Source organism: Rhineura floridana, chromosome 17, assembly GCF_030035675.1.
Source record: "Rhineura floridana isolate rRhiFlo1 chromosome 17, rRhiFlo1.hap2, whole genome shotgun sequence".
NCBI lineage: Eukaryota > Metazoa > Chordata > Lepidosauria > Squamata > Rhineuridae > Rhineura > Rhineura floridana.
In genome coordinates, this window is record NC_084496.1 from 28,411,512 (window position 1) to 28,437,020 (window position 25,509).

The 25,509-nt window shown below is 49.0% G+C and overlaps 1 protein-coding gene across 1 annotated transcript in view; it reads left to right on the forward strand.

Annotated features, from left to right (window-relative positions):
* Positions 1–9,587: 9,587 nt before the first annotated feature.
* The window catches only part of LFNG (LFNG O-fucosylpeptide 3-beta-N-acetylglucosaminyltransferase), a 32,761-nt gene continuing 16,839 nt past the window's right edge, over positions 9,588–25,509 (forward strand). Inside the window, exon 1 of the mRNA XM_061599766.1 lies at positions 9,588–10,149. Within this exon, the coding sequence (XP_061455750.1) occupies positions 9,763–10,149 (387 nt within the window). The 5' untranslated portion in view covers positions 9,588–9,762. The remainder of the gene's footprint in view (positions 10,150–25,509) is intronic.

Sequence of the window (25,509 nt, forward strand, 5' to 3'; positions counted from 1 at the left end):
GGGTCCTTGTGCAGCAGAGTGAGTAGAAGGGCCCACAGGTGCAGCAGGCCTGGCTTGCCACTTGCAGTACATGTTGCCATCCAAAGATAGCACCCCTCCCCCTTCCGTAAGACTATTAAGTTCAGAGTCTAATTGCACAGCCATCTGTTGCTGGCTTCCTTGAAGCATCTCGTTGGCCACTGTGGGGTTCCCATCTGATCAGGGGTTCCCAATCTGTGCTTCACAAGCAGTGCAGGTGGCCTGTGGCCTGTCTGTGGATATGTGGTCAAAGATGGGATGTCCATCACATTAATATTCATTTTGATCGTTGACTGTATCTGCATCTTTTATTTCTTACACTGTATTTGAATTCTATGGATTTTAACATTGTAATCGAAACGATCCATTATATAAGAAATTAAAGGAGCAAGAAAACTGCATTTGAAACATCACACAGCAAAGAGCACGGCTACAACAGGCAGAAAAGTCATTAAGTGTTCTGCCTAGATGACCCTCAGCAATTTTCAAATGGTGTGTGTGTGTGCGTGCATGGAAGTTTGGGAACCACTGGACTAGAAGGATGTTTGGGGTGAACCCCAGTTCTTCTTAAAATGCCTCTATTCTTTCTTTATCAGGCACTGATGTACAAAAGTCATGCACAACATTTGCAGAAGGCATACGGTCTCCAGTTTTGTTTGCCAATTTCCCTCCCGTCAATTACTACAGATACTCTACACACTGGACTATTCAAATTTCAGGTTGATGGTCCATCGGCCTGTTTCTCCAAAACGGTATATTGCATCCTGCAGTTACATACTTGACTTCAAGAGTCGAATTCTGCATGTGCCTGTTTCATTTGGGGACACAAGGCGTCATGGGCTTTGTAGTCTTAAGACTGCAAGAAACAAATACACCAGCACTCCAGAACATAATCTGAGGCAAAGCTCAGCCCTAAAAAGCTGTTTGAAACTCTTAGCTCAGCCCTAGAGTATGTGGAGCTATAATTAAAAAGAGGGGGCCCAGAGCATGTGCAAATGGCATTTCCCCCCCTCACACGCTAAACTAACCATCCCCATTCCCTATATATTTTGGACCAGGCTCCCAGGTCTTCCATTGCTATGTCTTCCACAGACTTTGCCCTTAAGAGTATGGATAGAAATGGTGAACCTAAGAAAGCCTCTGCTAGATCAGACCAAAGGTCCATTTGACCAGCATCTGTCTGACCCAGGTTGCTCAGCAGAGCGTTTTTGGCTGCTTGCTGTTTTACGGTGATCACTTGTGATGATTTTGTGGTGGGAAATGTGAACATGGAAGGAAGCTAAGGGCGATCACTTTTCAATACTGTTGTTGAAGTGTTTCAAATATTTGTTTATTTTGAAAATCCCCTTAATGCCTTCAGGTGTAAGGTGACACATAAATAAAGTAAAAACAACACCCTTCTCCTGTTTCCAGCATTGGCCAAACAGACACTCCGGGAAGATTATGAAAGTAACAGCTCTCTTCACTGTGTGTTCTCAGCATGATGAAGCCGAACATAGATTTTCCAGTTAGCCATTGCAATTAAAATCCACCTTTCTACCTCTCTGAGTAAAAGTCGGTATTGGGCAGGAACTGGGAACCTCTGTGTGTACTGCCTTCAAGTCGATTCCGACTTATGGCGACCCTATGAATAGGGTTTTCATGAGGCTGAGAGGCAGTGACTGGCCCAAGGTCAACCAGTGAGCTTCATGGCTATGGGGGGATTCAAACCCTGGTCTCCCAGGTCGTAGTCCAACATCTTAACCACTACACTTCTATGGCTGGTGGCTCAGACCTGGTCCACCATATCCTCTTAATCTATCTCCAGCACTCTCCCTAGGCCACATACTCCCCACTCTCCTGTTCCGCATTGAGCCGGCAATGCAGGAGAAGAGATTATACTATAGGTAGGGTACCTAATTCATGTCACATGCTTTTTAAAAATGCTCTTTGATACATGTTGCAAAGTATGTCAAAGGAAAGGCAGTTTGAATGCTGCTCATAAGCTGCTCATTAGCTACCGGGCCAAGGTCAAGGTTCTGGTTTTGGTGTGCAAAGCCCTATGCCACTTGGGACCAGGATACCTGAAAGACCATCTTACCCCTTATATACCCAGTTGATCACTGCACTCTGCAGGCGAGGGCCTCCTGCAGATACTGTCTTATCAGGAGATCTGTTCTGCACAACATAGGAAGCAGACCTTCAGTTTGGCAGCACCTACCTTATGGAACTCCCTCCCCTTAAATATTAGCCAGACGCCATCTCTGTTGTCTTTTTGGAGTCTACTGAAGACTCTTTCGATAAGACTTTAGAGACCCTATGCCAGTCTGCATCTCTGTTGCTTTTTAAGATGTTTTTAAAGTTGCTTTAAAAAAAAAGATGTATTGTTTCAACATGTTTTAAAGTCTTTTGTTTTTAAGATGTTTTAAAGTGCTTTTAAGGGTACACTGGGCTCCTTCTGGGAGGAAGGGCAGGTTATAAATTTAATAAATGAATGAATGAATGAATGTCCTCATCATGGTGTGTTATGTGCTGTACCTTGAATACTAAATTCAGGCTTCACGCAGGTACTGGTTACTTGATTAACTTGGTTATACACAGTTCCCTGGCAGGGCTGCTAATACAGGCCTGAACCAGAGTTTCTTCTAGGCCAGGATGGGAATCTGTGGCCCTCTTAAGATGCTGTTGGATTCCCACTGCCATTACCACTGACCAATGGCCATGCTGCTTGGGACTGGAGTCCAACAATATCTGGCGGGCCTCATGTTCCCCAGCCAAAGGTAGCAGATGGCTCTGGATGTTGGGTTGTAGTTCAGGGCCCAGGGCAGAGTTAATTCACAGTGGGTGCCCAAACACCTGGAAAGGGTCGTCTCTGGCTGGTTTGGGAATTTCCTGGTAAAAATGCCCCGCTTGGAGAAAAGGGAATTGTCTTTTGCTGCAGAAACTCATCTGCTCTGGGTTCAGCAGGCAGTCAAACGTTCAATCCAAGCCAAAAAACCCAAGCAGACGCCTGGAAGGGAAGTCTGGGGAGGGGACGCACAACTAGAGGCCACAATATCCCCTAGGGAGCTGTCCTCTGATGAAACAATTAGTCAAAGAGGGAAAGGGTTGCGTTTTGCCTTGCTGGAGTGGCTGCTGATGGCATGTGCGCTCTCGGAGCCCAGAGCCAGGACAGTAAAACTAAGGTTAACGCCCCCCACCCAGTCTTTTTGGCCTGCAGCCAAATGGGAAGAGCGGGTAGAACTTTGGGTAATCCCTTTACGTGGGGCCTTGAAGACTGGAGGCTTTGTGGAGCTGATGGTCCACAGGCTGTGGACATGCCGAACTGGACAGACAGATCATTGTTGCCGGTGGCACAGTGTAACAGCGGAGCAGGTTGGCAATGCAGTCAAAGCAGCAGCTGGCCTGACAGGGACCCGAACATCTGTCTGATGTATCTCCAGTCGTTTGGGAGATTTCCAGAGAGGGATTGCCAAGGCACTGGGAAAGAGTAGGTCCTTCTGGTCTGGAGTCCTTTGAAAGGGGCCTTTGATTTGTATGTGGATTTCTATTTCAGTATCTTTACTGATAAAACTCATTGCCGTATGTTTACTCCAGGGATTTTAGGCACTGAATTCAGAATCCTTAAAAATTAGAATTGCATTGCTTTCCCTCTCTGCCCGCCCTCCCGCAACTTGCTAAAAGGACCAACCTTTTGCCATGATGAGTTTAGATTAAGAGAAAGGTTGAATGGCTTTTAAAACTTCACATGAAACTACCCCATGTATAAATCTGGGATACCACAAATCTCTTATTTAAAAAACACTTCCGGTCTCATATGTGAAAATTCCCACACATTTATAACTGGACAACACTGGCTCTCAAATCTGAGCAGCACGCACTTTAATACGGACATGAACTGCAGGCCCAAAATACTGTTGCAAGCAGCATACAAGAGTTGACTTTTAAATCTAGGCATTTGTTTAGCATATTTAGATGCAGTGATGGACTGAAACTGGTTGTTTAAATGAGCACTGATGACCTTTGATGGCTAGTGGCTACTAGCTCAGCACACTCCATCTTCTTGGGTGGGTGCTGGAAAGAAGCAGTTTGGGATGTAGCCACCCAAGGAAGCATAAGTAAAGGTTGTTTACTCATTAGTCACCTTGGACATGTGATTTTCCCCCCAGACAAATAATGAAGTCTGAGGTTTTTGCAGCTGGTTGGCAAGAAGTCTCCTTGGGAGTAAAGACCCCCAAACACATGCTTTTTGCTTTTGAGAAACTGGTGCTGCTTCCAAAACTGCTTATCTGAGTGCTCGAGGTGCTTATTCTCAGGACATACATGCATTTATAACAATAACCATTCAGTTTACAGATACTGTACTAACAGTTGAACCTTCATTGCTTCATTAAGGCTCCACGCAGGAGTTGGTAATTAAACAGAGAAGCCTGCCTGGCATCATTTTTAATGTGTTTTAGTGCTATGAAAAGCCCTTTTTATTCTCCTAGGCTTTTTAAACCTGATACTTTAAACCCTGCTGTGCTGTGTTTTAATATGTCTGTCTTACTCTCTAAATGTTAACGGTTGAATAATTTGCTGCTGGGTATGATTTTTGGATCTCTTTTATAATGGTTTCAGAGATGTTACCATGTTTTGATTTGTGATTTTAATTTGTTTTGATAGTTCTGTGTATGTTGCCCAGAGAACGGCAATTATTTAAAGTCAGAAAAATATAGCAAAATGAGAAAACAAACTCCTTTATTTAACAAAGATATATACAGCAGTGTAGTGGCAAGATCAGAAATGCAGGGTCCCTTCATAGTGGTCACAGCCCCACCCCCTTCTAAGATTATACAGCCTTCTAAGATTATAGAATAATCTGGCCAGGCTTGAATACTTTCTGCTTCTCTACCACGGTCACCATCTCTCACTGTCAGAGATATTGCTTTAATTACTGAATTCAATCTCTACACGTTAATAGGATGCTGGAGACATAGGGATCCTGCTGGGACCTGGCTGCCCAAAAAGTAAGGGGTCTAAGACCCCCTGAGACCCTGGATGACTGCACCCCTGTATATGCAGCTCCATGCCAGGGCTTTTAATGCAGGCTTTATCTTACTTAACAGTGCACAGTTACTTTGCTGTGGCCTGAATACAACACAGGGATGCATGATCACCCCTGCCTAAGGGTGCAGATAGTAGGGTTTCCTTTTGTTTAGAATTGTGAGTAGGTTGAGAGAGGCCATGCTTCCCATGGCTAGAGGTGGCAAACCTGTGCCCCTCCAGATGTTCCTGGACTCTTCACTCCCATCATCCCCGACCATTGGCCATGCTGGCTGGGGCCGATGGGAGTTGCAATTTGGTATCATCTGGAGGGCCAGAGGGTCCCCACTCCTGGTGCACACATTTGTTTTGCCTCTTTCCCACCAATCATAATGAGAGCTTAGGCTATGGGGCGGTATACAAATGCAATAATTAAATAAACAAACAAATAAAAAAATGTGTAAAGGAAAATGCTGAGCACTACCTTCCAGCGCTGATAATCCCATGATAGGCTACCCAAACACACACACTCACACAGTGCTGCGTTTGCCGTTCCTGTCTGCGTGTATCGAAGAACACCCAGAACCGATCCTTGGAACAACCTTCTCTTACCTGTGTTCCTCCAGAAGTTCTTGGACTCCCACTCACATCAGCCCCAGCCAGCTGATGGGACCTGTGGTCGAAGCACAGGGAGGGCACCCGGATGGGGAAGCCTGCCTTGTCATACATGTCTGGTTCTGTGCTATCTCCGAGCGTGAGGCCCAAGCAAGATGCACTTGGCAACAGGGCTTGTTCTACTGCCTGAATTATCTCTGAGCCTCCCCGCTTGAAACGTACATCAAGTTCATTCCAGGAATAGAGTCCACACTTGTGACTTGGCTCGTTGTGAAAAGCCAAACTCCCAGGGCTATCAACCAACAATGTGCTTTTAGCTAACCGTCCTGCCTTGATAATCAAGGAATTAACCCATTTCACAATGCAATACGATGGATGTTTACCCAGATCTTCATCCCACTGAGTCGAATGGAGTTTACCTCACTTACTACAGCATTTTGACAAGAGGCAGTGTTTTTCTGAAGGTGAAGGCTGCAGTTTCTTGCCACTAAATAACAAGAGATTTTTTTCATTTATAATTTGAGAAATAATCTTGAACACATTCCCTGAGTCAGCAGATATACCAAGATTATTACAAGGGGCAGTGCAGCAATCCAGCATACTTTTGGGACTACCCATAAGGCAGCCACTTGAAAATGGAAATGGGCTGCCTTCAAGTTGACCCAGACTTCTGGCGACCCTATGAATAGGGTTTTCATGGTGAGCGGTATTCAGAGGGGGTTTACCATTGCCTTCCTCTGAGGCTGAGAGGCAGTGACTGGCCCAAGGTCACCCAGTGAGCTTCATGGCTGTGTGGGGATTCGAACCCTTGTCTCCCAGGTAGTAGTCCAGCACCTTAACCACTACACCGCACTGGCCACTTATGCATTGCTTAAAAAGAGGTTGTGCATTACAAAAAAAAAAAAAAGGCAAAAGAATACACAAATTTGCAGATAATTGGTGGATGGTAATGTATAATATGTATACATGCAAATGTAAGAATAATTACTGCATTTTAAATGGAAATACAGTCCATCTCACCACAGTGGAGAAGACTGTGACCGGATGACTTGTGTACTTGCTCTGTCTGTTGCCTGGGTGCTCACTATGGATGGGCGACTTCGAGGCCCCTGCTGCTCTTCCTTCTTAAGTTTCTTTATCTTGGGCTTGGACCAGACACTCTGCCATACAGAGAGCAAGGAAGCAGCGGCCCTTCAGATGGTGATGGATCCCAGCTCTCATCAGGACCAGCCAGCATGGCCCCCGGTCAGAGATGATGGGAGCTGGAGTCCAAAAAACATCTTGAGGGCCCCGGCTTCCTCGCTGCTGAAATACAAGTCACCTTCACATTGCATTGATTTTGACGTATAAAACCTCTTAATCAAAGAGTGCAATAAAATGCTAGCTGAAATCCACAAACTTATTAAAAAACAAACGTACACCAAATAGAGAACTGTCCTCTGTCAGGTGGGCTACATGGCCACCCTAGAGAACACATCTGGGCCTTTGTTCTGAATCAATACTCTTCTTACGTTATATTTTAGTCCATGGCAAGTGGTAACAAACTGTAGGAAAATTGGGCATGACAGCCAGACTCTCTTTGCTTTTCTATTTGCTGCGGGGAATGAAATCCTTGTTAATGCCTTCTCCCACAACAACAGACATCCCTAGGAGCCAATATGCATGAGAGAGTAGAGTGTTAGCTACTGAAAAGAGTCTTCTCAGTGGCTGACTCACTTCCTTTCACTCTGATTGGCTCCAATCAGCAGGAAAGAAGCATGTTAGAAGACTCCTCTCAGTGGCTAACCTACTCCCCTTTCATGCTGATTGGTTTGTAGGATGCTGGCGACATAGGGACTCCTGCTGGGATCCTGCTCCCCAAAATGTAAGGGGTCCAAGACACCCTGAAGCCCTGGACGACTACACCCTAGTCTACCTGGTCATATTAAGTTGATATGAACATACGAAGATGCCCTTTGCCAACTCTTGTCAGCCTGTTAGGACGGTGAAGGGTCAGGCCTGATAAGAGCTATAGCCCAACAACATCCGGAGGGCTGCAGGTTCTCTTGTGCAAAAGGGCCATAGCTCAGAGATACGGAGAACCTACTTTGCATGCAGAAGGTTCAATCCTTGGTACCTCAGGTAGGGCTAGGAGTGTCCCCTGCCTGAAGCCCTGGATAGCTGCTGCCGGTCAGTGCAAACAATAATGAACAAGGTGGACCAATGGTCTGACTTGGTACAAGGCAGCTTGCTGTGCTCCCTACCTCTGCTTTATACCATCCCCAGAGATTGGTCCATTTCATCCATTACTGTCTGCTCTGACTGGCAGCAGCAGTCTCCAGGGCCTCAGGCTGGGCCTTGTCCAACCCTCGACCCACCCGAGCCTTCTTATTGGTGATGGCAGGAGCTGATCCTGGGACCTTCTGCAGGGCAAGCCTGTGCCCTGCTGGCTGAGCCATGTCACCATCCCTTTACGAAACCATCACCTGCGTCGCTAGACAATGACACAGAAAATGAGGTCTAGGCTTTCCTCCTGCGTTCTTTTCCCTGATAACAGCTTAATGCATATCCCACATTTCTCCAAGGAGCTCAAGGGGGCGAACCTGGTTCCCTCCCCATTTTATTCTCACAACAGCCCTGTCAGGTAGGTTAGGCCGAGAGATGGTGACTGGCCTGAGGCCACCCAGCAAGCGTCATGACTGAGTGAGGATTTGAACCCTGGTCTCCCAGGTCCTAGTCAGACACCCCAACCATTACAACCCTGGGATGACCTCAGAGTGACAGCAAGATGCTGGCTGCACGGTCTGCATAACTCCCACACTAAGCCCACCAAGATCATAGTTAGACCACCTGTCTTGGGCTGGGCAGCTGACTGACTGCGTATGAACACCATGTTAAGTCATTAGTAAACTGCAACATAGTGGCAAATTCAGAAGGGCAGAGTCCCTTCATGTTAGTCACACCCTCTCCCCCTTTTTTGCTGTAGGATTGAGAATGAGATCCTTGTTAATACCTTCTCCCACAATAGACATCTCTAGGAGCCAATAAGCATGAAAGGGGAGTGTTAGCTACTGAACAGAGTCTTCTCAGTGGCCGACTCAACTCCTTTCACTCTCACTGGCTCCAATCAGCAGGAAAGGTCAATGAAACAGTGGCTAACACAGTCCCCTTTCATGATGATTGGCTCACAGGATGCTGGAGACACAGGGACCCTGCTTCCAAAAAAGTAGAGGGTCTAAGATCCCCCAAGACCCTGGACGACTACACCTCTGGTAGTAAACATGGCGCAGTGAGGAACTCAGAGTAGAAGTTTTGCCAACCTCTCCCATGAAGTATGTTGCACCGGAAATCTACCCTTAGCATTAATGCCGGTGAAATGTTTCACGACTTCTTTGCACCTGCCCGTTCCTGCCTCACATTCACTATGGATGCACCCATTTTTAGCTTGTTTTAAAACTGTTTGAAAGGGCAAGGCTGGCATTCTGCACGTGCTTAGAGAACCACTCTCCAGGGAGCCCAGCAAAGAGAAGGAGCTTTTCGCCTGGGCCCCGGCTTCAGATCAAATCTGGATTTCTTCGAGCGCTGTCTAGTCAGCGGCTGGAAAGAGACCTTTGCAGCAGTTAAGCATTTCAGGATCTTGAAGGCAGCAGCCCCCATCTGAAAGTGGGGCTCCCCTAATAACCGCTTCTTTTGCTCCAGATCACATCTTTTGTTGCTGCAAGCGAGCTTTGGGGGGTGGAGAGAGGGGGGTCGCCCTCTCCCTCTAGAGCCCCCGCCCCTCTCCAAGCTAAGCCACGTGGGAGACCAGCCACAAACCTGTCGCCCTCCGCCTCGCGGCGTCCTGAGCCCGCCCCTTCGGGGGTGGGCGGGCGCGACCTGGCCAAGCCCAGCCCCCTCTCCCCGTCCGCCCAGGAGGCGGTCCGAGCCGAGGGCGGGGCGGCGGAGAGAGGAGTTTTTAAATCGCGGCTGAGCCGCGGCGGGGCAGCGCTCGGAGGGCGAGGCGAGCCGGCAGGGCGCGCGGCGGGGCTTCCGAAAGACGCCTTGGCAGGGCTGTTGTGTCGCGCGCGCCCACTCGAGGGAGATCTGCCTGCCCGCAGCCAGGTAGCGGTTGCTTCTCCCCGGCAGGGAAGGCCCGTCCCGTCCGCGATGCTGCAAAGCTGCGGCAAGAAGCTCCTCATCTCCTTGGTGGGCTCCATGCTCACCTGCTTCCTGGTGCTGATGGTGGACCAGCCGAAGGGGCAGGTACTCAGCCTGGGGGGCGGCGGCGGCGGCGGGCCGGGCTTGCTCCGGCAGCTGCGAGCCGCAGCGTCCTCGGGGCAGAGCCACCCCGACGGCCAGAGCTTCACCGCGTACTTTAGCCACCTGGCCCGCGGGAAGCGGCAGCCGCACCCGGAGAAAGAGAAGCCGCCGAGGCCTCCGCTGGAGGAGATTTCGCCCCACGATGTCTTCATCGCGGTCAAGACCACCAAGAAGTTCCACAAGCCGAGGATGGAGCTGTTGCTGGATACCTGGATCTCCCGCAACAAGGACATGGTAAGGAGTGGGGGTCTCTTTTCTCTCACCTCCCCGTAAAAAAAGATGCCCCAAATCCCTCCCTTGCGGCTTGGTTGTGGCGGGCGCAGGGCGTCCTGTGCGTCCTTGGGGCAAAGCGGGCGGCCTTAGGAAGCCCTCTGGCCAGGTGCGGGGCTGCTCCCTGCGTTGGGAGCGTTGCCCACACTGCTTTGGGTCGAAAGGACGTTGGCGGGGGCCAGGCCCCGGGAAGCCCCTCGCTTTGGGTCCGGCGGCCGCGCGCGCTCTCGACTAGCTAGCGCCCATCCCCGGAAGGTGCGGGGGTGCCTGCAGCGCATGGAAGCCGTTGCACGCTGCCAGCCCGTGCCAAAGATGTCCTGATGAGCGGGAAGGACGTGGGCTGGCAAGTAACTGCAAGCCCGGTGCCTTGATCTGTACCGTCTCCACCCTTGCCCCCCGAGGGTGGAGGAAGGAAGGCACGCTCCTCTGCCACAAGCCCACACAGCCAGGCAGCCTCCCGAATTGTCTCGTTTGTGGGCGTCCCAGAAATGGTTTCAGTCAAGAGAGGCTTGCCTGACGCGCGCGCGTGCATGCACACATACCTTTGGTGGTGTGGCATTTGTTTCCGTGCCCCGCAGCAAGGCAGTGCTTGGCACTGGAGGTGGTGGTGTGGGTGAAGCCTGCCTTGGCAGCCTCTGAAGTGCATAGGACTGTGGGTGACTTAAGGGGGTGAGAGGGGCATTCTGCACACTTCCCTCAATTAATCCGATTCCAGATTCTGACTCTGCTATTGAAAAATAGTTTCCTGGTGCAAACTGTGCATTAGCCCTAAAGGCTGTCAAAAGAGGGCACAGGGACCGGCCTTCATTGAGTCGGACTCGCTGGTCCATCCACCTTGGTGTGGACTAACAGTATCTCTCAAGTCTCGGAGAGAGGAGATTCCCAGCCCTACCTGGAGATGCGGGGGGGCGGGCTGTTAACCTGGGACCTTCTGCATGCAAATAGATGCTTTACTCCTGAGCTATAGCTGGCCTTTTCTCCTGCAAATGGAGGTAGCTGTCAACGTAACATCTCTTCAGGTCATCAGATCAATTGCAAAGGGCCAGGGATGGGCTGAGAGGGACACATCATGGTCCTTATCCTTTACAGGGTGTTTGTTTTCCCTCGGAGTCTAGTTTCCTGTAAGCAGTCTGTCTAAGGTCTCTGCGTGTGCCCCCCTGTGTGGTGTCTGTTTACTGTTGGGGCAGATTAGCCTGCAAGGTTTTGAGTAGTTACAGGACTGTTCATCTGGCAAGAAAGCGCAAAGCCTCCCTCCTACACCAGTGCAAGCAAATATACACCCAGTGATCACACCTGAGCCTTTATGTCCTTCCTACTGCTACGGGTGTGAATGCTACCCTTAAGTCACTTAGCTGGGAATTCTGTTCCACAACATCAGAAAACACTATGCCTGCTGCCCCGGCTCCTGCTGGGAGGAAGGGTGGGATATAAAGCAAATAATAAACAAATAAATAACAGCAACCTCCCACCCCAAGCCAAATACAGAAGAAATGTGGTAATTGTGCTTTAGAGACTGGGTGCTTCCAATGACTTTTCAGATTTGGCCAAGTGTCCCAAGCGAAGAGCTCTTGGGGACTGCCTGCAGTTCTGTGAAGGGCTTAAGGCTCTCTGAGGGCCTTCAGCGTGGAATGATGAACAGTCTGAATCTGGCTTCAGACAGTTTACAAGTTGGAGTGTAGAGGAAGTCTTTGAGAAATGACCATGCTAGCTTGTGCCGCTGAGCATTCCGGTGATGGGAGGGTCAGATTCTGTGGACTCTGCCTAGTGTCCTTATAGTATTGGCAGTGGGCAGGAGAGCCTGGCTGGGAGTCCAGAGTCTGTGAGTTCAAATCCCCGCTCGGGTCTCCTGGGTGTCAGCTAAAGATCACCCCCACAGGGAGTGGCTCAGGGGTTATGTGCCCTGCCACCTGTGCAGCCGTGGGCAAGCTGCAGAGTCCCAAGGAGCCCAGTTGCCCCCCAGCTGGCAGTTGTGGACAAGGAAGGGGCTGGCTTGTGGAGCTGTGGCAAGCTGAGCAGGCCCTAGCCAGCTGGGGAGGACTAGCCTCAGAGGGAGGCAATGGCAAACTCCTTACCTTGAAAACCCTATTAATGGGGCCGCCATAAGTCAGGATCGACTTGAAAGCAGTCCAGTTCCATTTTGCCACCAGGTGCTCTCCAGATGTTTTGGACTACAACTCCCTTCAGCCCCATTCAGCCAAAACATCTGGAAAGTAGCAAGTTGGCAGAGTGTGCCTTATAGTGTCTCTGGAAAGAGCACATCGAGGGGTGCGAGTAAGGAATCCTTGAGAGATTTTTCTCGTGGTCTGACCTCCTTAAAACAGCTCCCTAGCCAGCTTTGCTGGCTTTTCCACAGCAGGCATTAAGGATTCTCATTTCTCCTGCTCAGATGCCTGTTTATTCTTCCCCCAAATCTGTCCCTCCCTCCCTTTCCTTTCCTTTTACAGTTTTTTCTCCCTCCAGAAGATTGGGGGTGAGGAGCATGAAATGCGATTTGTGTCGCTGGACTGGGCTTTGTCAGATGTAAAGCAGAGACTAAGACTGGGCTCTTTTGCACAAAGAAAAGGGGGGAGGGGGGAATCAGAATTCTCAGGCTTGTTTAGAGCCAAGGGGGGTGGGGGGGCCTTCAAACATTAAGTGCCTCCCCCCACTTGTGACTGGGATTCCAAGATGTCTCAAAAGTAATCAGAAAGGAAGACTTGGAAAGCGCTGTTTGTCTTTTAAAAGTAGCCTTCAGGTGCTAGTGATTTTTAAATTATTTGTACAGCAATCTTAGCTCTCATTCTTCCCCTGACCCCCAATGGAGGTGGATTTTTTTCACAGGTGGAGGCAGAGGGAATTACTCACACAAGACTTATGAGACCCAACAAAGTCACATAAGCCCATCATGGACCGTCAGTTTTAGCACAGGTTCCCACCTCTATCTTGTGGACCAAATTAGCACCTGATATTGAATCTATACAGATGATAGCCTGGAACCTAAGCTGTAGTATCTGTGTAACTGCCTGGTAACTGGGCACGCCTGCCAAGACTCGAGGGAAGCCTTGGTGCTTTCCTCCTTTTTAAAATCAGGTGCAAAAGTGTGGTAAGAGGCTCCTTGTCACTTGGCAGGGCAGCCATCATACCGAGTGAATGAACCCCTTAACAACTAAATGCTTGTCTTTATTCATCCATTGTTATATACAATACCTGCAGCAGTAGTAAATTGTTTTTCATTGTCAGGAAACTTGGTAGCCCTGCTCTGGCATTTAAAGATATGCAGGGATGTTCCCTCTGTGGCGTCTCTATTGTCCTCTCTGCAGCCTTCCTTGTGCTGCAGGATGACTTTCAGCAGCAGGGTGACTGAGGTACTTGTGTAGGTCCCCTATGTGATCTAGAACCCTACAGGGTTCTAAATGACACGGGAAGCTAGCATGACATGCATGTCTTTCAGTGCATGAACAAAGCTAGTATGTCCATCAAGTCTTGGTTCTTGACTGTCTATGTGACTTGTGCAACGTATTTAGCTTCTGCCTTATTATTATTATTATTTCCATTTCCATTTATATACCGCCCCGTAGCTGAAGCTCTCTGGGTGATTTACAGCAATTAAAAACAATAAAAACAAATATACGAATTTAAAAACACAATTTTAAAATTTTTTAAAACAATTTAAAAACACATGCGTTTTATAATTCATATATAGGTGTTATTGAAAGCCATGGGATTTGATGAAGTCAATAATTCATAGTATGCCTTAAGAAGATAAAAGATGTTTTCACTTTCCTTCCTCCAAGGAGCTCAACAGCTTCCCCTCACCTTTCTAACAACCCTGCAAAGTAGACCAGGCTTGAAGATAGTGACTAGTGCAAGACTTTGTAGTCCTGTTTTCTCCAAATAGAAGCTTTGCAGCCAACAAGTGGGGATTTGAAGGAAGGTACATCAAACCCCAGTGCTCTAGCTCTGGAATCACACTGGCTTTTATAAGCTTGCCTGTTACCCTCACAGATTGACAAAAGAGTCAGTTTATGGGTTGTCCAGTGGCCCGGATACAGCAGCAGTGGTGGCAGGAGGCAGCTGGTCTCCTGGCTACAGGTGGTGACCACATGTCTGTGGCTGCCTTCCATCCTTGCTCTCTTCTCAACACCAGAGGTTACTGTTTTGTTTTGTGTTTTCCATTCTGGGTCTACTATTAACCAGTGCAACCAGTCCTTTGACAAATCAGACGGCACTTGGGGAAAGGCTGAGAACGCCAAGTGAAGCAATATCCCTCCTATCCCTCCAGTGCACCAGTCTGGAACTCTTTGAAGGAAATCCTGTCCCTATTTTTTTTTAAAAAAAGGCTATAAAGCCATTTTTTCTTACAGTTCATGATGTTGCCTTGAGCTCACCAAGGCCAGGTGTACACAGCTTCCTGTAGATATGACATTCCTCTTTTTTTGTTTTGTTTCTGCTTTTCCTCCTCAGTTGGCTTTTTCTAGATCTCATGGGCAAGAAACCTTGCCAGTAAATCTTGGTAGCATTTAGGGATGGATGGGCCAGTCTGTTTCCGGCCTTTGTCACTATCACATGTGTTCATCCATAAGTCCCTTCAGTCCCATTTCTGAATAATTTTTTTTAAAAAAGCACACTACCATTTTATAAGTATTCCCCCCCCCCAAAAAATGTGTTTTTGCATGTACTTTAACCTAAAGTACACTGGGGACTGTGTTGTGAAATTCAGAGTATGAAAACCAAGAGATACCTGCTTTCGTCTCAAGGTATTGCCATGGGGAATAAGGCTATCCGGGGCTACAGTCCACCGGGGCGACGTTCTACCGACATTCTGGAGGTGGCATTCTCTGGATAATACCAGTTGCTGAGAATTGCAGGTGGGGAGAGTGCTCTTGCGTGCAGGTCCTGCTTGCAGGCTTCCTGCCGGCATCTGGTTAGCTACTGTGAGAACAGGTCTTGAACTAGGTGGGCTTTTGCTCTGATCCGGCAGGGCTCCTCTTACGTTTCTCTGTATTAGGGCGGGAAGTAGGAAATTGAGTTAGTCTGCTTAAAGCTGAGGTGCAAGGAAAACCTTTCACCATCCCTAAACGCACTTTGATAACTCTGTTAGCCATGGGAGTAGTGACTTGCTAGCGGTGAGCTGCTGGGTCAGGCTGGGTACCCAGGGCTTTAGACTAGAGCATCTTTCCATCGCTCTTAGTCCTGCTGATGCCTCTTTGTGCCTTGATTGTCCAGACTCCAGCAGAAACGCTTTGGCTGAGAGTTACGTCTGGATCTTCAGCTGCTATGACCGTGTGGGAGCCAGAGGTGGCTGATGCCCCCCACACCTACAGACATCCCTGGGAAAGGCGGGCCTTTTTTCCTCCTGGGCTCGGTCTTTCTTCTGGGTTTTTGTTCCACCTCGTTTGTCCTTTCGGCTTCCCAGAGCCTTGCAGCTCGGCTCTCACGCTGTCTCCCCGGGCGAGCTAACAAAGCCCCTTTTCTCCCGGGGACTGAGAAAAGACTTTGCAGCCGTCTGTGTGGTGCTTTTCCGTGGGAACGGGTCGGGGAGGGGAGGACTAGCTGGAACTAGCCGCGGCCAGGTCAGGTTGCCTAGAGATGGCGAGGGTGGGCAAAATGGGGGTAGCATCTTGGAGGGGTGCCCGTCAGGCAGGCGGCGGAGTGGCACCTCTCCTCCGGCCCTTGAGGGACAGGCTGAAGCCTCTTGCAGGTTGCAGCTGAGAGAGCTGGAGGAGGCTTGAGGGGCCAGTGGAGGGCAGCAGTGGGGAGGGGGCCGGAATATGGGTTGTGTCCCAACCTTTCCCTGCAGATTGGCTTGGTCAAGTTCAAATGCTGAGTTACCTCCAGTCTTAAAAAAAAAAAAAAGAAAAGGAGGACACCTGACAGCTTTGTTTAATGTTGTTGCTTATGATGAAGATCATCCTGGTGCCCTCCAGATGATTTCGACTACAACTTGCAACTCAGGTCCTGCTTGCCAGCTTCCAAAGGCATCTGGTTGGCCACTGTTGGAACAGGAGGCTGGACTAGATGGGGTGCTAGCCTGATTCAGCAGCCAGGCTCATAGATTCTTTAAACGTAGAGTTGGTAACCTCAGGCCCAAGGGTCAAATGTGGCCCCCAGGCCTGTCTATCTGGCCTTCAAAAACCCCTCCAGGCCGCACCCCTCCCTGCCCTCAGGGTAGTTTTGCCTGGCTGGAACTGAACTCTGATAACACCTCTTGCTTGGTGGGATAGAGGGAAGTGTGTGAATGTCTGCAGAAACTAGCTTACCATACAATGGGTAAAAATGTCCTCTGACCCCCCCCCTGGCATTTGGCCCTCGCATGGATGCCCAAGAGAGAATGCGGCCCCTGGGCTGGTAAGGTTCCCTGCCCCTGTTTGGACAGTTAAGCTCTTGCCAAGATTCAGGCGTCACGCTGCTTGGAGGGAAGTGACTGGAGTTGGCTGTAGCGCTTGGTTCAAGCTGGGCCTCTCTTTCTGACTCCCTTTTATCTTCCTCTATTCTACATTTGCACAGTTCCTCTTTTGCCGGCAGCCTCTGTGGCTCTGAGACTTTTGCATGCTTCAAGCCGAGTGGGGAATTCCTTAGGAAATGCCACACTCGCCTCTGGCTGAAGACGTCTGGCTGAAATCCTGTGTGCCCTTTTCGATTTCTGTAACAATTAGGAATCTTTTCTCCACTTCAGTTCCCGTGCATTGCCCTTGCGCACACACTCTACTTTTCCTGCTTTAAATGTCCACACAACCCCCAACAAAGCCAGTTCAAGGGAAACTGATTCCCCACCTTCCAGTCCCAGCTGCTGGCATTTACTCTTCTACAGCTGCACTGGGAGGCTGTCCCACCATGTGGGGTGGTGGTGGTTACAGCAGCAGTGGGTCCACCTTTCTGCATTGCCTTTGCCACCCTTCCTCTGGTGGCATTGACTAGCCTGGTTCCACTGGCAAAGTCAGGAGAAAGGTTTGTCAATTTCACTACTTAAGTTTTTTTTTTTTGAACTTACTACCCTGAGTTCCAGTGCTGGTGTGCCTATCTGTCCTTTTTTGGGGAAAAAACTGGGAGAAATGAAGAAGGCTGTCCACCACCACCTTGGGGTTGAGGGGAGATGAAGGGAATTATTGCTGCATAGAACTTGGATAGCTATTTTGGAATAGTGACTGAAAAGAGAGGAGAGGTGAAAAAGTGAAAAAGCCATTTGCAAATGTTTGAAGAAAAATTTCATTTCCTCTTTAATTTTTGCATACCGGCAGCAAGAGAGAAGCTCAAAGGGGGCATTAAGTGGAACAAGATGGGGGAGGTCTGTCTTAAAGAGGTTTACCTGAGCCACAAGGCAGGACAAGGCTTCTCTCCCCCTTCCCGCCGCTTGTCAACCTGCCATTTAAGAAAAATCTCCTAAAGCCTACCCTTCCCCTTTTAGCTGCCTTCAGAGGTTTGCAAAAGTGGCTATAAGATCTAAAACCAAACATCCTTCCTTCCTGTGGTTGTCACGCAAAGTGTTGGTAGGAGGGTGTTCAGCTCTGAGCTGTGTTTCAGAAACTGCAAAGTGGAGGACAGCAGTTGACTTATCCTGTTCATGCAGAATTAGTGAAATGTGTAATGTTGTAGGTGAGGGCTGCATTCTTCATCTGACCTGACATTCCTAAGAACCATTAGTAGAATCTCAAAATCATAGCTTAACCATAAAATCATGAGATGAGCTTATCAATGACAAGATTCTGACAGGAATGGGTGCTTCCTATACGAGCCTTTGAGGGCTGTTGTCTTGCAGACTTTTTTTAACTGCACATAGATAAGGTGGTAAGGAAAATGACCTCTTGGACCCCAGTTCAAGCCCCAGTTGGTTGACAGATCACTGAGCAGGCCTGAACAAGTGAGTCTTGTGATGTTGGTCCTGCATCTGTTGTGAGGAAAGGAAAGCTGTAACACTCTTTGTTTCAGGCTTGTAAATAGTGACTTCCCTGATCACCGGTGTGGTGAGTAAGAATCGCCTCCAGGTGACTACGCAGGGAAAGCTTTGCAACAGTTGGTTCATTGGCCAAATAATACCTGCGGGTAACTGGATATATTTTCTTCACCCATGTTACATGCATAGGACCATAAGCTATCTTGATTAATCCAAAACAGCTGAGATGCAAAATTCCCTTGCAATTATTTAGAACAATTAAAATGGGGTTGTATTCAACTAAGTTCTAAGAGTAAACCCACTGAAATTAATGGGCCTTAGTTAGTCATGGCCATTGATTTCAATGGATAACCATGAAGAGAAATTCCTTGTTTGCATTTCTTATCTGCCTCATAACTGAAGTTCTCTGGGTGGTTGACAATAAAGGCAAGCTACTATTAATGCATAAGAATGTGTTGTGGGTAAGGTGGTGAAAGCTCACCTCTGATTATAAACATGCTGGCTGAGCTTGGTTAAAATACTTTGTTCTTTGTGATTCTAAAGGAGGATGGTAGTGGTCAAGGTGTCTTAAACTGAGAGTAACACGTCTGCATTAAGGGATCTTCAGTATGTATTAACTGTTTTCTGCAAACAGATGTTCAGTGTACATCTGTATTGCTGTTTGCTAAGATCTTGTGGTGGCAAAGCCTCTTGTAGCAATTGGCTGAGCTGCTCTGATGTCACAGAGGAGGCAAGCAGCCAGGAAGGCCCCTGGCAGACATTGTCAGAACTCCCTTGATCTTAAAGGTCCCTTGGGCTCCATGGGCTAAATGCTCAGATCCAGAAAAGCCAAGTGCAACTGGAATCTCTTAAGAAACCTGAGTAGAAGGTCTGGGGACTCTGAAGGCAGCATCAGGCTGAAGGGGGGAGTGGAGGGGGAGAGAGAGGCTTGTGTTGGACTGCCTTTGAGTCGATCCCGACTTATGGCGACCCTCTGAATAGGGTTTTCATGGTAAGCCGTGTTCAGAGGGGGTTTCCCGTTGCCTTCCTCTGAGGCTGAGAGGCTGTGACTGGCCCAAGGTCACCCAGTGAGCTTCATGGCTGTGTGGGGATTCGAACCCGGGTCTCTCAGGTCGTAGTCTAACACTCTAACCACTATGCCACACTGGCTTGGTTAGGCCATTTGGAAGAGGAGGTGGTCCAGCAGAAGAAGTGGAAGAAGCTTGAAAGAAGAAATGGGGAAAAAGAGGAACATGGGAAGTTGACTCTACTGAGTCAGACCACAGTTCCGTCTAGATCAGTCTTGCCAACATCACGAGCCTGTAGACTGCAGTCCAACAACATCTGGAGGGCTGCAGCTTGCTGGGCTCCATCTCCCATCATCCCTGACTGTTGGCCATGCCGGCTGATGGGAGCTGCAGTATGGCACCATATGGAGGGCCACGTAAGACGCCTTGCCCAGCCCAGCTGAGAGAAGCCAGGGATTGAGCCTTGCAGCAACCAGCCAAATATATATAGCTGGAGGGCAGTTGTTTGGCTCCAGTAATTCAGCTCAGACTGTGTGTAAGGTTCCCTTTCTTACCCCCTCTCCCCCCACACACACTTCTGACATGTAAATTGCTTACGGAAATACCCTCCTAGACACCAAAGTGGCTACTAACCATTTTGGGAATTGGTGAAGTTTCCAGCAACTGTCAGCAGACACCACCAGTGGAGTTCGAATAATTGTTTTTGTTTCGGGTAACAGCCTACCCGGTAAAAGAATTATTGTTATGTATGGAGGGGGAAGGGTTGCATCTAACACCCTGTGCTGGAATGCCTGCGAGGGGTGAGCAAGTAACACTCTGATGGGGTTGGATCCTGTCCCTTGTTTCTGCAAACTCCCCAACCACCAATTTCCTGTGTTGTCTCTAACGGACGGATCTTGCACTGCTAGAATATTTAGCCCCCATTTCTACCGCCCTCACTGTTTCCTCCTTTGTCATCTAGATCGGCCTTCACCAACCTGGTGCCCTCTAGGTTGGACTGCAATTCTTATCAGCCCCAGCCTGCTCAGCTGTGGGAGTTATAGTCCAAAACAGGAGGGCGCCAGGTTGGTGAGGCCGATCTAGATCTGGAGGACATGTTTTTCCCTCTTCTACCTTCTTCTCCCCTCCCGCCCCCCTCCGAAAATCCTTTTCCTGCTTTAGAAGATCTAGCCTTGAGGGAAAGCCTGTGGTTTTGGCTTGTTGTCTTTTGGTCCTACTGGAAGCAAGTTCTTAGAGCCGTGGCTGATTCAGTGTGTAAATACTTAGGAAGCCAGAGGAGAGGACTGTAATGCCAAAAATGAGTTTGGGGGGGGAGAGAGAGAATTGGCTACAGATGCAAGCTAATCCGAACCCAGCAAATTCCTGCTGAGTTGAAGGATTTGCCTTAACAGGATCACACAAGAAAGTGCTCGGGCATGTGGTACGTAACAGGGAGAGAGCCCTCAGCGTGGGGGTTACGGAAGGTGGGTGGTCTGCTGTTTTCTGCCACTCGAAGGCAGAGCCAGTTGGGGATAAGGACTGTCTAATGTCCAGTGGGGTGGAAATGGGCTGGCACAGTTGGGTGATAAGCAGCCAGGCCTCCTGGCACCAGGCTCAGCCCTGGAAAGGGGTATTGTAGCGTGCAAGTTTTAAAATCTTCAAAAACTTTTCCTTGGCTGAAGTTCTCAGAGTGCTGTCTGGGGAAGCGGGTGCATCTTCATCCTTTTTTAAAAAAATGAGACTGCAAGAATCAGGCGTGCAAGGGGTCCCCTGGAAGGATGCTTGTGCCCCTTAATTCGAAACGGATGACATTTTTATTTTGCCCAAGCAGGGTTAGCACAGCACACGTGGTCCTCTCCACTGTTGCTTTATCATCACAACAGCCCTGTGAGGTAGGCTAGGGTGAGAGAAAAAGAGGCCTATGGTTGCCAAGTGCCAGCTTCTTGGCTGGCTGGTGGTGGGTGGGTTGAACCCTGGTCTCCCCAGGCTAATCTGGCACCCGAAGCATTGCACTACACTGGCTGTAATTGTTACAGGAACAGGCTGCAGGTTGCTCAGTGGAGAGGAGAAAAAGACAAGCTGAGAGAGGTGGACAGAGTTCAGGCTTTTTGGATCTACTTTGGGTGTTTTACTAGCACCCCACAGCCTACCAGCCAGAGCCAGGTGCTTTTAGGGTACCCTTAGAATGAAAGTCTAGGGTGCCTCTGAGCACATTCTGAGCCGGGGAATTCACTCCAGCTGAACTCGCAGCCCGTTCACAAACAACTTCAACCTTGCTTGGCCTTCACTTCAGCAGCCTAATTTAGGTGGGGAAATGTGTGTTGTCAATGTTTCAACAACTGAGAAGCAAGACCCCTTGCTGATCTCCTGCACATCGCCCAGAGATCTACCAAGTAGTTCCTGATCCATTTTCTGCCCACCCTTGACTTAGAGGGACTCTCTTTCCGTCATACATTTTTTGCTTGCTTGCTTTAACGAACAAGCATGGTGGGCGCGATGCTGATAAGGCCATGGGAGACAGGATGGAGACACAACGAGTGGCAAGAGATCGGTCTCTGCTTTTGCCGTGGCCTGCATTGTTCCATCTCACACAGTCCTGGCTCCTCTGACTGGCTGTGGCTCTCAGCCAGAGGTCTTTCCCAGCCCTGTTAGATGAAATCCTTTTAAAGCAAAGATTGACGCATTTGTGTGCAATGCATATGTTCTTATTCCGGAGCTCTAGCCCCCTCTAAAGAAGGGCTGTAGCTTAGTGGTGGGAGGACATCTGCTTTGCATGCAGAAGGCTTGAAGTTCAATTCCTAGCATCTCCCGAGAGGGCTGGGGAAGACTAGTCTGAATTCCTTGGGAAGCCACTGCCAGTCAGTGTAGACAATACTGAGCTACATGGGCCATTGGTCTGACTCTGTGTAAAGAGGCTTCCTCTGTTCCCCTTTGATCTTCAGAAACCATAAGAGCTAGAGACTTGGGTTTTAAAGAGCTGCACACGTTGAATTTTTTCAGTCCCACCCTCACTCAGACATGTGATGGAACCCAAGTACACATGCTCTCTCTCGCTTGTGCGCATACACCCGCCACGACCGATGGGTCCTAGGCTCTTTTCTGTTCAGTAATTTGCTGGCCTCGTTTCTTCTTTCTCTCTTTACAAGGAGTGCATTTGCCTTCGGGACAGCACATCCCTAAGCAGCTGCGACTCCCAAAATTTTCATAGCTCCTTGGCTGGAGTCCCTGCCCTGGGGGTTAATAGCTGGCTGAGGTGTGTGCTGTGCACATGTCCCACAAAGCCCGGTGTGCTTGTGTGTACAGAACAAACAGGGCTATGTTTACTGTTTATACTCCAAACACAGGTGTGGGCTCTGCTCAGCTGGATCCAGTGACCTGCAACCAGTTTTGGCCACTTCATTGCAGTGCGGCAGGTTGCTTGGAGAAGCCTGCAGGAGGAACTCAGGTCATCGCCCAAACATTGGGGGCCTTGGGGGGTGCGGAGTGCCAGCAAGTCCTGCTGACTTTCAGAGCGGGAGATTCCTCAAGCTGCTCCCTCTCATTCCAGCAAAAGGAATCCTTGAATAAAGGTCGCCTCTCTTTGCGCAGTTCCAAGTGTGCCTTATTTGATGCTGGCTGGTGAGGAAGATCCGAAGAAAAGGCTGCTTCTTCCCACAGCTCATAGCTGAACCAAGGCATTCTTTCCTACTGCAGGCTGTGGCAATGGCCAACAACTTGGGCAGGTTTCAAAGGAGGTTGCGCATATTCGTGGTGGAGACGGCTATCAATGGCTACTAGTCATAGAATTGAGTTGCCTATGAGGCCATTGAGTCCGCCTCCCTGCCCAGTGCAGGAATCCAGCTTGAAGCATTCCCAACAAGTGGCTGTCCAGCTGCCTCCTGAATGCCTGTCATGTGACCTCCAGTATCGGAGGCCGTGAGCAGACACCCCAGCAAGTGTTAACACTGAATCTGTTGCATTGCTGCCCATGTAGGGTTGCTAACTGGCTGCAGAGCCACCTGCTTGGCCTGCTTTTGTGCCTTGATTGCATTTTTATGCTACCTTCCTCCAAAGCACTCTTAAGCAGCATTTGTGGCCACCCACACCATCATTTATCCTCCCAACAACCCTGTGAGGCAGGTTAGGCTGGCCTACAGCAATTTAGTAAGCCAGAGTGTTTGAGCCTGAGTCTCTCCAGTCTAAGTCCAACAGTTGAACCACTGATGATGATGATGATAAATGTCCCGGGGCAGGTTACAACAATGTCAAATACACCCTTAAAAACAATGTTAAACAACTTCCACCTACAAACCTAGGCAGATTCCCAAAAATATATAGTGTCTTGGGTGTCAAAGGCCGGGGTAAAGAGGTGCTCCTCCTGCTATCTTGAGGCTCTTACCTTGTGTGCTAAGCTAGCCTGAGAGATACTGAATGGCTACATGGTGGGCAGGAGGCAGGGCCCAATCACGTCCCTGCCTGCGAATATCCCAGGGTTTAGGAATATAGGGAGTTTATTTTTATTTATTTATTTATTATTTGATTTATATCCCACCGTTCCTCCCAGCAGAAGCCCAGGGCGGCAGACAAAAGCACTAAAAACACTTTAAAACATCATAAAAACAGACCTTAACATACATTAAAACAACTTTAAAAACTTTTTTTTAAGAAGCTTTAAAAACATCTTAAATAAAAAGGGTTAAAAAACCATGTTGTTTAGGGGAAAAAAAGGTTTTTTTAAAAATATTAAAAAGCAATTCCAACATGCAGACTGGGATGTCACTCTGGGTCAGACCCTTGGCCCACATAGGGATGCCATCTTCAGGTAGGGATGGGAAAGGCTCCCTGTCTGAAAGCCTGGAGGGACCACTGCGACTCAGTGTAGTAAACAGCCCTGACCTAGGTGGGCCAAGAGTCTGAATCAGGGCAGCAGCTCCCTAAAGTGAAGCAAGGTTCCGGTCCTCATGATCCAGATTTAAACAGGAACCTAGGATTCTTCCTAAAGTGAGCCTGACCTTTGTTCCACCAACGTCACTTTTCTCTGCTTTGGCATTCCCAGTCCTACCAGGAGAGGCAGCTGGGGATTAGAGTTTCTTTGGTGTGGGTGACTGGCCACAGTGGGAGCCCAGAGGCCACCCCTTCCAAGCTGGCTTCCGGGCCCATTTGTCTCCTACTGCCTGAATGGCTTCTCTGCACTGCCTCTGTGCCCAGTGTCAGCACTGCTAATTGGCTGCCCCGGGCAATGTGGCATCTCCATTCAAGCCTCCATAATAGCACTCGAAACCAAAGTCCTGGAGAGGCATATGTGGAGGGTGAGGTGGGGGGGATGTGTGGGCACCTCCTTGCACAAGGCCATCATTGTCCTATGCTTGGGGAGGATCATTAAATATAATAGCATTTAAAATTGCAGAGGGTTGCACTCTTTCTGCTGCTCATAAGTGGAGGATAGAGGGAGCCCCCCGCCGCCTTTCTACCAATGCCTCATAACCTCAGGCTCTTCACGGAGCAGGTTCAAGTTCTGCGCTTTTTAGGGTCACCGTGGCGGCAGCAGCCCCGAGGGCAAAGCGAAATGGGTGTCTCTGTTGGTCTATTTTGTATACAAGGGCTGGGTTCAGATCCTGTCTTTTAGTAAATAATCCCTTGCTGAGGCAGGCAAGCAGAAGCTTTGTTCATTTGACTGTTGCTGTCTGTTCTTTCTCTCCCCCCCCCCACTCTTTCTTGGCATAAGTGGCTTTTCCAGCTGTCCAGGAGAGACTCGGCAAAAGGAACTGGAACTATCCAGCCCAGCTTGTCAGCCTATCCAGGGGGAATTTCAAACGTACAAGCATTCTTTTAGAAAAATCTGCCTGGAGCCATTTGGGGCTTAAGTCTGTGTCCTCCCCCCCCCCATAGCTACTACTAAGGGTGTTAGTCTGGTGAGGGGTGCTGGGGAGGGAGGTTCATGAAAGGATAATTCCAGATGATGTCCAAATTCTTCTCTCAAGACTGCATCAACCAGAATATCCTTTCTCCTCTTCTTTTTAAAGGGGTGATTGTGGAACCTCTTTCACTGGTGAAAAAGCTGCTTTCGGAAGTGTGGAACTGAAAATTGAGCCAGATTAAGAACAGGGAAACCTGCGTTCAAATCAAAATGACTCTCGTGGAAGTCTAGACGCAGCAATGCCACCACTGGTGTGCAAAATAAAACCGTTCGTGTGTTCAAAAGCCAAAAGTGCCATTTCGAGCCCCAGGGCACTGATGAGAGCAGGCTCTTGCTAAATTAAAAATCCAGGCTGTTCTTCCTCCAGAGAGGAACACGGGGTGCGTGCAAGGGTGTGTGATGCAATGCTGTGGCTAGGGAGGTCATGATCGCATGATGCTACATTTCTTCAGAGTCTCGAACTGAAATTGCTGTCTCTGCAGGAGAGGAGGATTTCTGCAATCGCATGCTTGCCTCATGTCTCAGCTGTTGTTGTTTATGCCATCTTCCTGGAGTTTTTTGTTGATTGCTGT